This window comes from Hyposmocoma kahamanoa, unplaced genomic scaffold (assembly GCF_003589595.1).
Source record: "Hyposmocoma kahamanoa isolate Upper Pololo Valley unplaced genomic scaffold, ASM358959v1 202, whole genome shotgun sequence".
In the NCBI taxonomy this organism is placed as follows: Eukaryota; Metazoa; Arthropoda; class Insecta; order Lepidoptera; family Cosmopterigidae; genus Hyposmocoma; species Hyposmocoma kahamanoa.
The window spans coordinates 849,966-866,344 of NW_020653726.1; the positions used below are offsets into that span (position 1 = coordinate 849,966).

Below are 16,379 nucleotides of genomic sequence, written 5' to 3' on the forward strand. Positions count from 1 at the left end.
GTGGTGGCAAATCGTGTGCCCAAGAAACTTATAAGCATCTTGAGTATGCCTGATGGTAAATTACACACAACAATATGAGAGGCAATGCGACTACGCCCGTCACCCTCAGACATAAGTTGACAAGTCCCATGTGCCTGTAATTTCACCAGCACCCTTACCCTTAAAAACCAGAACTCGGTAATGCTGACATTAATGCTTGGCGGCAGAAATAGGAAAGGTGGCAGTACTTCCCAGGATGAACTCTTTCACACGGAACTCTACTGTTACTAATTTTTTTCCATAACACAAGTGCTTTAACTACATCTACTGCGATAGAACAACGTATCTGATGTTGTCTAATATTTAATATTTTGTTTTAATACAAATAGCCATATGAAGTGGCACAGTAAAAAGTGGTATACCCAGACTTTGGAAATACGCAAATATTATAATAAAAGGACTAAATTGTCATCGTTGTAATAGTTACCCCTTACAAATATACCCTTTTTGCCTTTGAAGTTATCTTTTAATGTAGACAGATTTACCGTCTTTGAAAATTATAATTATTCCTATACACGTTAATACACCTTTTCAGAGCTCTTTTCAAGATACTACCTACAGATTTTTTCTTTGTAGTTTATTTTGAGCTTTTCCTCGACAGTACATTTCAGCATTTGTAAAGAAGCCGTTATTATGTCATACGTCCCACTGACGGGCGCAGATCTTCTCTAAGAAGAGCGAGGCGAATGGGGACTTCACACTTTTTCTAAAGCTTATGAACCTTCGTTGACGCGCAGGTTTCATCACGATATTTTCCTTCATCGTTAGCAGGAAGTGTTGCTACTATCGAGTATATAACCAGAAATAGAGACGAAATGTCATTTAATTTGTTTGAAAACTATTCTGCCAAATCATTACGGTGATAACTGCGCTCCGATTGGCCAGCCCAAATTCAAAATAATTGATGGGTGTCGTCAAATGTTTCACTTTAAATCAACCTGTTTAACTTGAGCTTTGCTATAATGGACAAAAAATTAAAAATTACATATTTTATATTTGATTACCGATGAAATGTGTATGAAAATACAAAATATTTTCGGAATATACGAGACGTACACACAAGTTAGTTGTTGGCACTGTACTATTTCAGCTTTCTAATTTGTGATATCAGCACTAACGAGAGTTGATATTTAAAAGTGATATAAGGTCTATTTCCCTGATTAGTTGCTAGGGCTGGATGGCCCTTATTTCGTCTCTATTTCAGGTTATATACTCGGTGGTTGCTACTAAACATTCATAATTATGTACGTAATAAATTAAAGTCATATCTCAGACATAGATATCTCAATTGGCAAGTAGCCATTCGGCCTACAGGTTTCCACTGGTGTCAAAAAGTAAGAGGAATCAAATAATAGTACGTCTTTTTCTTTCTAGCCGTTCTCAATCATATCGAAGTAGGCCTCTTTCAGTTTCTGACACTTCTCTCGGTTTTGCCACCTGTATCCAAAATTCAACCCCGCCACTTTATTTGTCATCCTTCCAACGCATCTGCGGTCTCCCTTTGAGAAAATTTTCTCCCCAAGGTCACCATTCGAGTACCGGCTTACACCAGGAGCCATGCTTTCGAGCAGCAACGTCACCCGCCCACTACTACTTAAGGTTCGTTATGCGTTTGGTGACATCTGCGAATCTCCTTTCCTGTCTGAGCCACATATTTGTTTTGCGGTCTTTGAGTGTAATTTCCACCAATTTTATCTATAATGCCGTCTACGCTACCTGTAAATTGTCAATTACGTCTTTTGTAAGCACCCAGGTTTCGTCGAATATTTTTTGTTTTTGTTCGACCGTAACATTCATTTTATATACTTATCCTCTCTTTTGATGACACTTTGTTGGTCATGATCTTCGTTTTATTTAGATTCATTAATAGAAATAATAGTACAATTACCAGCGAAATGGTAGAACCGTTTTGTTATAAGTCGTACAACTCAGTAACTTTCACGTTACCAAGTCCCATGTGCCTGTAATTTCACCAGCAGCCTTGTCTTTCAAAACTGGAACGCAGGAATGCTCACATTACTGCATGGCAGAAATAAGCATTTTGGTATATTTTTGGAATTACAAAACTATCTTTTTATGGTGCACTTTCCGTTGTTTTCAAATAATTTTCACTTCCAATTGAAACTGCACCTTGATGATATTGTAATAGCATTGATTATTTATCAATGGTTAAAAGAATCGTTTCGAATGCTTAGTTTTTAATGAATACGATTAAAACGTTCCCTATTAAAATCCCTACAGAACACGCAACCAGTTAACAACCGTCTATTAGCAACAAACAATGATTTTTTGCAATTCTTCATAATAGTCAATCTGGGAAAGAATAATCATAACCAAGCAATGGCAATTACTGCATGTTACACGATCTTGGTTCCGTATCGCTTACGTCTGGACATGTATTATTGCAGTTTAGTGTAACTTGATATCTTTTGTGGAGTTTATTGTATACAATGTCAAAAGTAACTTAAGATGGAGATAGTTAAATAATCCCTTAATAGCAATATCTCTTTTACCGCTGCTTATTGTAATTACTCATTATTATTAGAATCTTTTTTAATGATAAAATATGAGTCCATTTCGATCGACAATGGAGCATGGACATCTAAATAATGCCTATTCACTGTCATTTTGATAAGGTCCAAGTTATAGCGTCCAGGGAATACTGATAGTTTAATCGTTTTATACAAACAAATCTTGCGCCTAATGGTAAGCAACACATCTACTCTTAATAGACCACATACCGCATATACTCGTATCTTCGCTGACCAGAAGATTAAGCTCCGCTGTATAGACAGTCCGCAGACTACGTGAGCTTACCGATGTTAGTACTGCTAGACTTGTTTACTTTAGTTACTTCCATAGTACAATGTCCTACGGGATTCTCGTGTGGGGTAAAGGGGCAGACACACAAACGATATTTGTATTGTAAAAACGAGCGATTCGTTTAGTGTTCTCGTGTTTCGCTCAGAGAAAAGTTTAAGGAGACTGGTATCATGACTGTGGCATCACAGTACATTCGCTCTAATATTTTATATGCCCATAAAAAATAAAAATGTAAGTAATTTCATTAAGAAAGAAGATTTCCATAATATTAACCTTAGAGCTAAGTCCAAACTCATGGTACCATGATTTCGTTGAACCAAGATAAACGACTCTTTTATGGGGAACTGTATAAGTTTTTACAATAAGATATATATTATAATATATAATATATACCGGGGCATATATTAAGATTATCATTTCCTAAGTTTCAAAACTACATTAAAAATATTTTAAATGAAAAGTAATATTGAAGAAATTGTAGACTACGTGTCAGATAAAAATGTATGGACAGACGACACGGCTCACTAGATTCCACTCAAATTTGATTCAAAGTGGATTTTATAGCATTTAAGTGTATTTGAAAAGAGCAATCCCTAGTTTTTTGCTCGTTCTTCTCAGGGAAGTCAGCATAGTGAACGAGCAGTAGCTTAAAAGTGACGTTTTAAAGTGTAAATTTATTTTACTTATTTATGGAATAAATGATTGTTTGACTTTGACAGTTGTAGTGCCACTCAGAGCTTTAAATCGCAAGTATTTAAGGGCCACTGTTATTGCACCCGTCTTCCCGAGACAAAAAGTTGACAAGTCTAGTATGTGTCTGTAATGCTTGGCGGCAGAACTGGGTATGGCAGCAATACTTCCCCGGACGAACGACACAAAGAGCTCTAACCCTCCTAAAAGTTTATGAGTTTTCGCGGTCGCTACTAAACTGATGGTAAACTGAAAATAAAACTACCTTTTCAGACCTAATCGCAATCAATATCATTTTGGTTTTGAAAGGTAAGTGTGCTGGCTAAAATACAGGCACACTTTTCAACACCTGTCTCAGATTTACCGGGTACAGTAGCAGCGCCCCTTAGATCTCTGCGATTTAATGTTCTGAAAGGCATTGCAACTGTTATGGATAGGCGTGTCGCTTACCACCAGGCGCACGATTTATTCGTCTCGTCAATTAATTTTATAAAAAATCTCGACTTATGTACATTTTTATGTTTTATTAACTTTAAATGCTATGGACGGCAAACTAAAGCACATAATTCAAAAACCCACATCATTCATTTAAGTCAGTACATCGACCGATTAAAGCATACAAGTCTTATTCATTTGTTGCAATTTATATTCTATTGGCTTTTTTTTAATATAAAAAAGGAGGCAAACGGGCAGACAACCTACTTGATGGGAGGTGCAGACATGTGCAACATCAGATGAGCTACCAATGCGTTGCCAGCCTTTGAGAGCCTTTTGACACGCTTTTTGAAGAACTCTGTCGTAGCGCAAAAGAAATACTTCAGATATGAGTCCATTCCTTATGTTACAGATTCGAGGAAATAACAAACGTGATCATGCGTGGTTTAATTGTAAACCACGCATGATTTTGATTGATTTTTTTGATTGGCATTGGCCAGGCATCAAGAATGCGAGAGGTGCAATGATGGAAACGTGACGGTGGCACCACTGAGCACTCCCCATTATAAAGACGGTAGAATACACAGAGAGAATACTGCCGCCGTTAGGTAAAACGGCGCTTGTGACAAAATCTCAAAACCGAGAAAATTATGTTTAAAGAAATGAAATTAGAAAAATTCTACTTTTTTCAGTAACTTATACACCTTACTCATACTTATGCACCTAGGAAAAAACAAAAATAGTGACTGATAGGCTTTTTCTACTGATCACGGCAGTACATAACATTTTTTTTAAGCGACTTTACAGCGTCTTTTTCAACATATCATTCTGTTCACAAAACTTCGTTTATTAAAAAAGTAAAGCATTTTTTTACATATCAACCTGTCATATTTATGCATTGGTAGCAACAAACAATAATAAATTTTATTATTTTGCAAATTAATTCGTGTTACGAGTACCAAGACTGACCTTCACCGGCTTCTTGAAGTTCGCGTTTTTAATTAAGAAATTGGTGGTTTCGAAAACTAAACAAAAATATGGCGGTTTGTTTTCGTTATAACTATGGCCTTCGAGGATTTATATATTTACAGACTTGTTTGTTTGTTTTGTTCATAAAAACTCCCACGGACTTGTAATAAAAATTATTATTACAAGAAAAACCCAAGTTCAGTGGTGCACATCGTTCGTTTCTTAAGACTGCTAGTTTGCCTCATTATGGTCATTATAATCAAAGTTGTTTGAGGTTTTTGTTAAATAATGGGAATTCCCTGTATTATTTCAATCAGATCAACAGCAACTCCGAGGCACTAACCAGAACACCCAGACCAGTACCAATTTGGAAAAGTTCATTTTCCAAATCGATTCCTATTGAGAATCGAACCCGGAACCTCTTCATCCTGTGTGTTAAAAGCATAGTACAAACCATTGGGCTACCGAGGTCATCAAAAAACGTTAAAAGTTAAACGTTAAATTGTTTCTTACACTAGTCATAAAATTAGTAAGTGATTAATTTTATTAATTGCATACAACAATTATTTACCTACCATAAATATTGTTTATACTAGGATGATGGCACGAAGGACCGACATTTTAAGGGAAGTGTGTATTTAAATTTGAAATATTTTTTTATTTTTAACATATGTATATGACGTGATTAGTTTAATTGAAAGATATAATCAAAAAAGCTAATTATTTTTGAAAAAAAAAACTTAAATTGGAATTTCTGTAAATCTCTAGTAATGAACACCAATTTTAGTTTTTTATTTTATTTTAGAGGTGGAATATATTTTTCAAATTTAAATGGGACCAATACTGAGGTACCCTCTTTCCAATAAAATAATAATCATCCAAATCGGTTCACAAATTATCGCGTTACATACATAAAAAAAAAACATACAGCCGAATTGAGATGAGAATCCTTTAGGCATTAGTTACTATAACAGAAAATGTTGTCCTAATTCTTATTAGAAACGAATTTAAAAAGATGTCGAACAGTGGAGCTTGTCGGTCACTGGCGGCACCTCATTACATTAATGGCATCGCGTATACATATAACCAGAAATAGAGACGAAATGTCATTTAATTTGCTTGAAAACCATTCTGCCAAATCATTACGGTGACAACTGGCGCTCCGATTGGCCACCCCGTATTCGAAACAATTGACGGGTGTCGTCATTTTTTTCACTTCCAATCGACCAATTTCACTTGAGCTTTGCTATAATGGACGAAAATAGAAAAATTACCTATTTGTTAATTACCGATGAAATGTGTGTGAAAATACCATTGACTTACAAATAAATAAAACTTTTTCAAAAAATAAAAAATTTAAATAAATAAAAGGACGACAGGTCTAATACAAAAACCACGAAAAAATGTCCCAAGTCAACCTATTTAAACGTAGTGACATGTAAAGGAATATGATAAAGCTGAATTTAAATTGAACTAAAACGTTCAATTTAAATTGTAATGTCATCGCAGTACTGTCTAATTTTGCTTGCTTCGCTATCAGTCGAACAAACGAAGACTAAAGCGTGAATGACGCTATAAGTTCGGACACTTTTTAGCGCGGACCCGACGTCCATATAATTGTAAGTCAATGGAAAATACAGAATATTTTTGGAATATACGGAGACGCACACACAGGTCAGTTGTTGGCGCTGTACTATTTCAGTTTTCTAATTTGTGATCTGATGTGATGTTGCCGGAATGGGTGGCTCTTATTTCGTCTTTATATACTCGATGATTAATGGACATATTTAGAGAAACACTAAAAAGCAGTTGAAATCATATGTTCATAATAATATGAACCACTGCCCATATATTATTTAATATAATAGAACGATATAATTAAAAAAAAAATTTAATCGTCTTTTGATATTCATAAGGCAAGTAACTTTTCAAAATATTTGAATGCCGTACATATTATTTACTTTTAAAACTTAAGTAACATCTCCATGAAGCAATCCTATTTAAAATATTTGAACTACTTTCATTAAAGTCTACTTGAAAGGTTTTATCATGGACGCTAAGTGTACTCATAAAAATAAACTAACAATGACTAAAATTAAAATAATAATATGGAAGTTCCGTACAAATAGTGAAATCAGCATCTCATTACTTACAATTTTTGGACGTCGCTTCATTCGCGTTCTGAATTCAAAAATACCCAACCAAATTGCATCCAAATTTTCTCATCTATATTATTGGAATGAGAAGTCGAATTATTCTTAATACGACGATTACGCACTTATGCCTATAATAATAAAATCAATTACGTGTGACATTTCTTTGCCTGGACTATAATCGTTCATAGCCTACCGGACAATGTTTTCAAAACGAACTATGTGTCACTGATTGTACGCACTACGAAACTGTAAACAGATTATAGACTTTCTTTCTTTACACTGAAGTTGAGTTTTGCATAAAATTCTATGTATTACGTGGGCTACATTTCATAGTAAAGAATCATAACAATTAATACTCGGCAATTCCAATGTTTTGTAATCAAACACTGGCATGTAGGCGTATATTTGTAAATTTCTTTGCAGGGGAAAGCCTTGTGCAGCGTAAGTGTGTTATTAGTCGTATCTAATTATTACTAACCACCAAACAATACTCTATTTGTGTTTATATCAAGTACAGTTAAGGGTGTCGCTTTAAGTTACCTACTTCTGTGGCCAAGCAGTAATGTAAAACTGCGTTCCGGTTTTGAAGGGTGCTAGTGAAATTACAAGTACATGCGACGTGTCAACTGATGTCTTAGGGTGACAGGCGCAGTGGCAGTGTACCTCAGATCTTTACGCGTTAATACTCTGAGTGGCACTGCAACCGTTATCGACAGGCGTGTAGCTTAACGTCAGGCGCACGACTTGTTCGTCCCATCACTTGACATAATAAAAAAGAAAAAACTTGTGGAGTAATTTCACATAAAAACATTGAATATCAATTCAATAAAAATTTAAAATACAGTGAATAGCGACATCTCTAGCCAGGGTTGGTAGCTCTAAAGGTGTGACTAAACACTTTTCTAAAGTGGGCGACGAAACACTTTCATAGATTTCTCATAGATGGCGCTACGGCTAAAAAGTCGTTGAAAAAATAAATACTAAGACACGACAACAAGCACATAGAAAAATTTGTGAGGTCCGTTGGTTCGTTTCACGGCTTAGTTGGTATAGCTAATCTGGCATAGTATGCTAGAAGACGTCGGTTCGAATCCGGCCGGATCGAAGAAATTTTTTCTGTGTATTGATAATTATAACAAACTAGTGGAGTAATTTCACATAAAAAAATAGTTGAATATCAATTCAATAAAAATTTAAGAAAAAAAAGTAAAAGAAGGGCTCGGTCCACATAAAATTAAAGGTGGATAAAGGAAAAGGAAAGGCTGTAACAAAAACAACACAATGATTTAGGAAGGTACAATAATATAAAACATTCCCTACTAGTACTAAACAGTCTAGGGACGTACCTCAAGAGGACCTATCAAATGCTTTAAAAACAGCTAAATTACGTAACGTTGGAGTTTTACATGATGATTAATAAGCACGTCCTCCCGCTAAGCACGTCCTCCCGCTAAGCACGTCCTCCCGCTTCGAGAATTTTGATGGAAGTGATGACGAGACAAACTGACGTAACAACAATAGCGGAAGTAAAAAAGGAATTCGAGAACGATTCAAAAATTTAAAAGGAAGTGGCCTGGAACCGGTAAAGAGGGTGATAAAAAGATGGGATCTTGATGAAGGAGGTCAACATCGTAACAAGGGTACATCAAGCTATTCTGCCATCCTTATCATAACTAACGCATTTGCTTTTCGGTAACTTTTAAGATATAGGCACTTAAGGATGACACAGATCTGGCAAGCGCACCGCGAGTGCGCCGGTTTGCAAAAGGCTTGCGAGCTGCACACGTGCGTGTGACCTCTTCGTGTTCAGCTCTCGCGCTACATATATTATTATACTTGCTTGCAGTCGAGGTCCCGGCTGCATGAAGTTGATAACGACTTCACGCATGCAGTCAATCTATTAGCAGCCTATCGTGTTGCATCGTCTGTCGTCGCTAACGTCTTTTTCGCATGAACGTAAAAACAATCATAAAACTGATCGATTCTTTGCCTGTCTGCCCAGTCAGCATAGGCCATATCATCAGGTATTTTGCCGTCGTCGTTATGGCAGATGTCATCTTTTAAATCATCATTTGAAGACTCAAGCTCCGAAGCCATTCAAGAGAAACAGGCAAATAACAAATCACTTCAAGTACAAAACCTTTTATCTAAATAGCTAAGGTAACCCTTCAATTGGTTATATATATTATTTATATATAATATATATAAATTGTTGTCGTCCTTATACCAACATGACAAAAAGTAACATCCGACAATTCAAATATGGAATGTCACCGAGTAACCTTAACCGAATACATTGGACCTTGTCTATAAATAGCGAAGTAAATTTTCAATTGCAGTAACGAAGTGATGAGCGGAAAAATTATAATTTCAAACAACACATTAGAATGATTAACAATGCAATCGTCAACATCCGTAAAACCCGAACAGCTCCAAAGCTTCCATATTGGAAATTAGTCCTCTATTACATGGGGTCACATAAAATAGAGATTTCAATTTATGCTAAAATAAATAATAAATGTCTGAGTCTTCACAAGTGTACAAGTTCTGAAAACAAAAAATGAAGTACTTATTAAAATAATTGGTTGATATATGTAGATATGCAATGTATATTATTATTCACGACGTTTTGTTTTTGTTATGTTATTATTATCTTTACATATTTTAAATATAGTACCCAATGTATTGCCAGTGTCATTAATTTCTGCATAGAGGATGATAACAATGTACTAAAGGAAAAAAGATGTACTCATTTGCGTATTTTTAACCTCTGTAAATTTCAAGGAACAGAAAGAATTCTTTTTATATAAAGCATGCCCCTCAACTTCTTTCTAAATAACGAACAGACGAACTTCATAAGCAATTTTTGGTTACACTCTAAAAATAATCAAATGACTTTGAATCAGACAGAAACATGCGGGTACTATAATGAAAAATTGGACCGTAACGCAACTAAAAATATCGGTCACCGTAACGAAAGATATCGATCACCGTAACGAAATAAATCGATCAATGTAAACGTACCACGTCTGAACAAAGACCGTGTGTCACGTCTTGATTACTTGTAAAGCGGGTGAGTTAAAACCAGACTTTGTAGAGCTCCCTGTTGAAGAGTTCGTCCAGAGAAGTACTGCCACCTTACCTATTTATGCTGCCAAGTAGTAATGTTAACATACTTGCGTTTTGGTTTTGAAGGGTAAGGCTGCTGGTGAATTTATATGCGCATGGGACTTATTAACTTATGTCTCAGGGTGACTAGAGCAGTTGCAGTGCTCCTCAGATATTTGTGATCTGAATGGCGCCGCAACTGTTATAGACAGGCGTGTCGCTTACCACCTGCAAGACGTCGCTTAGTATCATCATAAAAAAAACAGGCAACTTAATGTCTTCAGTTATTAGTTGTCGTCTTTGGTTTTATGCAGCATCATAAAATGGCCCACTAATAGAAAGAAGAAATCGCCAAAGCTGCAAATAGTAGATTTAGTAGAATTCCTTGTGAAAGAGTTCGTCCAGGGAAGTGCTGCCAGCATACCTATTTCTGCTGCCAACCAGTAATGTGAGCAGGGTGACTAGGCGCACGACTTGTTCATTCCATCACTTGATATCCTAAAAACATATTAGTTTTGGTTGAAGACGGGCTATGGTATCTTTCACATCTGATACACGACATAATAGGGAATCACTGATCTGTGTCAACCTTTTTTTGTGATATCCTGTAACCAGACGAGCAAGTCATTCGCTTTGCTTACCATCAAGGTAAACGACATGTCTACCCAGAACAGTCGCAGTGCACTCAGAGTTTTAATCGCAGATATTTGAGAGGTATTGCTTGGACGTCCATCTACCTAAGATATACGTAAAGTTGTCCAGTTCCATGTACCTGGAGTTTCACCAGCACCACAAAAAATAGGTGTTGTGTACTTCTCTGGACGAGCTCTTCATTCATTAAATTAATTTCCTTTCCACTTTGAGTTTACAATTCGACTTCAATAGTTTGCCAGTAAGTAATCTAGACGCTGACGAGGTCGTGGTTTAAATTTCCAGTATTAGTTCAAAAACTGAGTGTTCAGGTGTATTCTAGAGTTAATACCATTACTCCGGTAGGTACTTCTAGTGCAATGAATCATTTTACGGCACATTGTTGTTATTTTAATATTTTTTATAATTTGGTTGTTTAACCGACTTTTAAAAAAGGAGGCGGTTCTCAATTCGTCTGTATGTTTTTTTTTTGTATATATGTTACGCGATAACTCCGACATTTGTGAACTAATTTTGATGATTCGTTTTTTTGTTGGAAAGAAGGTACCTCAGATGTGGTCCCATTTAAATTTCAAGAAAATATTCTACCTCTAAGGTAGGCAAACTAGGGGATGAATAACTTTTGAGGTCGGATTTTTTTTGAGATTCTGATCATTGCTAAGTTAATTTTTTAACAGGAAAACATTGACTTACAATTACATGGACGTCGGGTCCGCGCTAAAAAGTGTCCGCACTTGTAAGGCGCTAAAATCGTATACAGAGCGCGACACTCCGCTTTAGTCTTCATTTGTTCTACTGACAGCGCGATACTGCGATGACATTACAATTTAAATTTCGAATAGGTTGACTTGGGACATTTTTTTCGTGGTTTTTGTATTAGACCCGTCGTCCATTTATTTGTAAGTCAATGCAGGAAAAGGTCCTTTTTTACGTCAACGATGTTACCTATTCTTTAAAGGTAGCATCTTTAGGTACGTAACTTAGCGTTAGGTACAGTCAATAGCACATCAAGCTACCCATTGACGTATCTTGTTCCGTTGCACTGGAGGCGATTTTCGAACAAAAATACTGTTGTCTGTACATTCTTATTTGAATTTGGAAAATTACAACAACTACACTGGATACGTTTTCTATAAACAAAACATGAAAAGTGGAAATGCGACATAAAAACAACCGCTTTGTTCAGGTTTTGATTAGGTAGGTACGATAATAGGCGCTTGTCACGTTTTTATTTGACTTTGGAAAAATACAACAGCTACATTGGGAACGTTTGGTATGAACAAAATATGAATAATGAAAAGACGTCATAAAAATAACCGCTTTGTTCCAAGTTTCGCATTAAAATAAAAAATATCAATTTATTGTTTTTTTTTTATGGCTGTAACATCTGTTGTAAAGTATATAATTTCACATCGTTGCACCTTCTAAATTTCTGTCCTAGAATTGCCTGAAAGAAATTGCTTCTAACCAAAATGGCTGTTACATATACTGTCTATTTCAAATTCATAGTTCTTCAATTGCCCTAAAAGACACATTTTTAATTTTCAAATGAGAAAAGAGTGTTTTGTGGCAATGGTACAGGCGATAGAGGTCAAGTTTGTGCACCTAAGTCTGCAGCAAAGCTCGTAATTTAAGTGTTCGATCGGGGAAGTATTGCATATACATGTGAGTGTTACTGCGATTCAGTTTTGAAGTGTACGGCATCTTACACATTAAAATACAGGCACATGTTAATTTATGTCTGAGTGTCACGAGCACAGTGGCAGCGTTCCTAAGATTTTGACATTTAAAGCTCTTAGTGGCGCTAAGTGTTATGAGTAAGCTTATTGCTTTCCACCAGTCTCACAACTTATTCGTCGCGTTACTTGAAATCCTATAAAAATTAATATTCCAATGTTTCGGTCTGGTCGCAACAACTTTGGGAACTGGAGAGACGCCATTTTCCGGCGTCGAGAAGTGAGCGTGGTATAAAACTTACAAACGAGGAAATTGGGTAGTGGACTTGGAGTCAACGGCTATGCCTACAGCTCCGGCACCTATCTGCAAAATGGGAGGGTACTGTACGCGTCGCGCGGCGGCTCTCCTAAGGCACTAGCTTTCTGAGAACCGGATGAAGTCCGTGCAAAGGTGCTGATCTGGGATCAGTACCTGACTGAGTAGTTCCCTGTGCAGGCTTGCTTATGCTATACTGCCCTACCCATATAACCAAGAGGGCGATAGAGAAGGTCACTATAAACAAAATTTATGTAGAAAAGATGACGGAGCTGGTCGCAACAACCGTGGTCACAAGCTGATGAATCTTAATCGAGAAACGTCAGAATAATAGGCATGTGTGCAAATACTTGCAAATCGATTTAATCTCCGTTTACAATATTATTATATGTGGGAGTTATACAACACCTATGGTCGCACCAAGAAGACCCAAAGTTTCTAAATTATAATCCTGAACGCTAGTGCGGTACAAACTTGAACGAGTTAAAGTTACTCCAGGCAGTTGAGATAAGGAATATCTAAATTAAGGTAACTATTACCTAGATATACTAGAATTTTAGCTTAAGAACTGCGTATTAAATTATAATATAATAAGTTCTTAAGCTAAAATTCTAGTATACCCAGGTAATACAATTTTATTTATTCTAGTATATAAATTCCGTGTTAAATACCTAGTATTTATTTTGGTATTTAATTGTAATTTATATAAAAGAATAAAAAAAATTGTATTCAACTTGTTACACTGTCATAAATATTTCTGTTCACCTTTGTGTCTAGTCCAACAATAAACCGTGTTATTTTTAAAGTTCTATCGATTTCAATTCTAACTAGAAAATAAGTTTCAATCAGCCCTCTATACTCAACAACGAGTATTGGGTAAATCAATTAATTTATTATACAACATTTTTATCGAAAAAATTAATAGACTGTCTTGGAAACCCAAGGGCCGGCAGCTACCTTGCCCAACGCATTAGCATAGCAATACAAAGGGGGAACGCTGCCAACATCTTGGCAATTTTATTCATAGAAATAAAAATCCTAGTAATCCTTTCTGTAGTTAAGCTTTTATTATCCGTTTTTACCTTACCTATATATTATCCTAATTAAACACCAATCATTAGACAATGTGACATTTTACTGTATTTTATTTGTAATGCCTTTTATTCTTTTTTGTCAATACAAATAGAAAATAATTACAATGAATACAATATACATATAATACATAAATTTGTGACAACATATTATACAATTGATAATAAAATTGTGAAATAAATACATAAAATCGTTATTAATTTTAAAAGAAATAATAAAGATAATCGTGTCATATAAATACATATTCAAATTCAAGGCGTACGTAGGGCTAGCAGAACACGGCGCGACTTGCGCGAGAGAGATATAAAATGCGAGATCTCTATGCGAGAATAGCAGTATCTCGCGGTTTATGTGGCCCTCGCGCATGTCGCGCCTTGTCGTGCTAGCCCTACCTGGCGGGGTAGGAGACAAAAAAAAGGGTAAATCACACTTGTCAGCACACTTCATCACTGCATCTGTGTTAATCGACTGTTTTATATGTAGCTTCATCAGCACGCTCGGTATTGAAGCGTGCTAATAATGAAATGTTCCAAATAGTATTAGGCATGTTAACCACATACCAAAACGTTTTATCGTAATCAAACGACGTTTGTGGTTATTCTTTTTTCAAATTGAACATTCTGGTACATGTGGCCTGTGGTTTATTTGAACACTGTTATCATAATTCAACCTTATTTTAGGGTTTCTGTAAATATGTCCATGAGTGTGTGAGTTTTTTTTATAATGTGACGGGACGAACAAGTCGTGCGCCTGGTAGTAAGCTACCTGTCCATAACAGTTGCAATTTAGAGACATTGCCCCTGCGCCCGTCACCCTGCGACCTAAGTTGACAAGTCTCTTGTGCCTGTAAATCCACCAGCACTTTCCCTTCAAAACCAGAACACAGCAATGCTGACATTACTGTTTGGCGGCAGAAATAGGTTAGGTGGCGGTATTTCCCTGGACGAACTCTTTCACAAGGAGCTCTACTGCTGCTAAATGCTGTGTATAATGAATGTAGACCCACGACCAATAGTGGAGAATGTTCGCTGATGAAAGCCGAGTAAGATCGTACGTCTCATTCGGTTACAAGTATTTCAGATGCGGCACTTAGTGAAAAGAGGGACCGTATAAAACAAACATTTAGTATAAGAGCAGTGTATTGAAGCGTGCTGACAAGTGGAGTCCAACCCTAATACCGTTTTATTATGAATAACAATTATTCGCCGGCAAAGAATACACAGGTTCTATGTATGTATGAGTGCACCAAGTGGCGAGATATCGTTGGGCGAGATGCATCTGTCCCTAACAAACATACCTCGTAATGACCACGACAAGAGTAGATACGACATAGAAAAAGAATTATCAGCAGCCGAAACGGGAAACACTGTTATATATTTAGCATTTAATTTAATTTCTAATTGAGATTTGTAATCTTTTGTTAGCGTATTAAATATAAGAATGTAATATTAAGACGTAATTAAGGAGAACGTGCAGCACCCGGACAAACCAATGTAGGTTTAAGGGTGTGATGTATATATATTTTTGTAATATTCTTAGTGTTTAAAATAAATAAATAAATAAATAAATAAATAATTGAGGTCCAATATACGATGTCAATTATAAGAATTTAAAACATAATTAAGACAATTTATTGTAGTTACTCGTTTGTAAGTAAGGACAATAGTAGGTATTTGTTATTCCAGCATATAAATGCATGTATAATGAATGCATATCTAGAGAGACATGTCAGTTAACAATTATAAATAAATATTATGTACAACGTTTCCCATAGCTTTCTGTATATAACTCCAGTATTACTGTATTAATGATTATTATCATCTCTCATTATACCGAATGAATGTTATTATCAAATACTATGTTCTCGTTTCACCGAAACCTACTTTGCAAAAAATAACAATTTCTAATTTTCTTCGTACACTACATTCGGAATTACAAATTCAAAATGTTTTCCTACTCAAGATGTTTTCAACTGGAGCCTTGACGCAGAACAAGGTCATTGTAAATACAATTAACAAGTCTTATATATGAATTGTATATAAAACAAACTGTATTACCACTCCATTTTGAATCGTCCTTTCCTGGAAACCGTTTGATCTCACACAAGGGAATACACCACACGGTCGGTTCACCACTGCCATATAAAAATTCAAAATTCGAATGTTTGCGTTCGTTGAAACTGACAAGAGACGCTCGCGCGCATGCGCTCTGCACGTAGCACTGAATTACTGACACGGCAGGTAGCAGAGATAGTGATGCGTATATTTGCTATCGATATTGTTATTCAATGTACCTATGTATATGCTTAAGCCCCACTGCTTGTGTGAAGATTTGTTGTTTTATTGTGCATTTCAATGCCAATTGTGGTTTTTATAGGTGTACATTAATATTATTAAACTGTTAATATACACTTTGTTCGATGCT

At 35.9% G+C, this 16,379-nt stretch overlaps 1 protein-coding gene across 1 annotated transcript in view; it reads right to left on the reverse strand.

Moving 5' to 3' along the window:
• LOC113226916 (sodium-dependent noradrenaline transporter-like) overlaps positions 1–16,146 on the reverse strand; it is a 42,247-nt gene extending 26,101 nt beyond the window's left edge. The window contains exon 1 of the mRNA XM_026459723.1: positions 16,013–16,146. Coding sequence (XP_026315508.1) covers positions 16,013–16,096 — 84 coding nt within the window. The 5' untranslated portion in view covers positions 16,097–16,146. The remainder of the gene's footprint in view (positions 1–16,012) is intronic.
• Between the last annotated feature and the right edge of the window lie 233 nt (positions 16,147–16,379).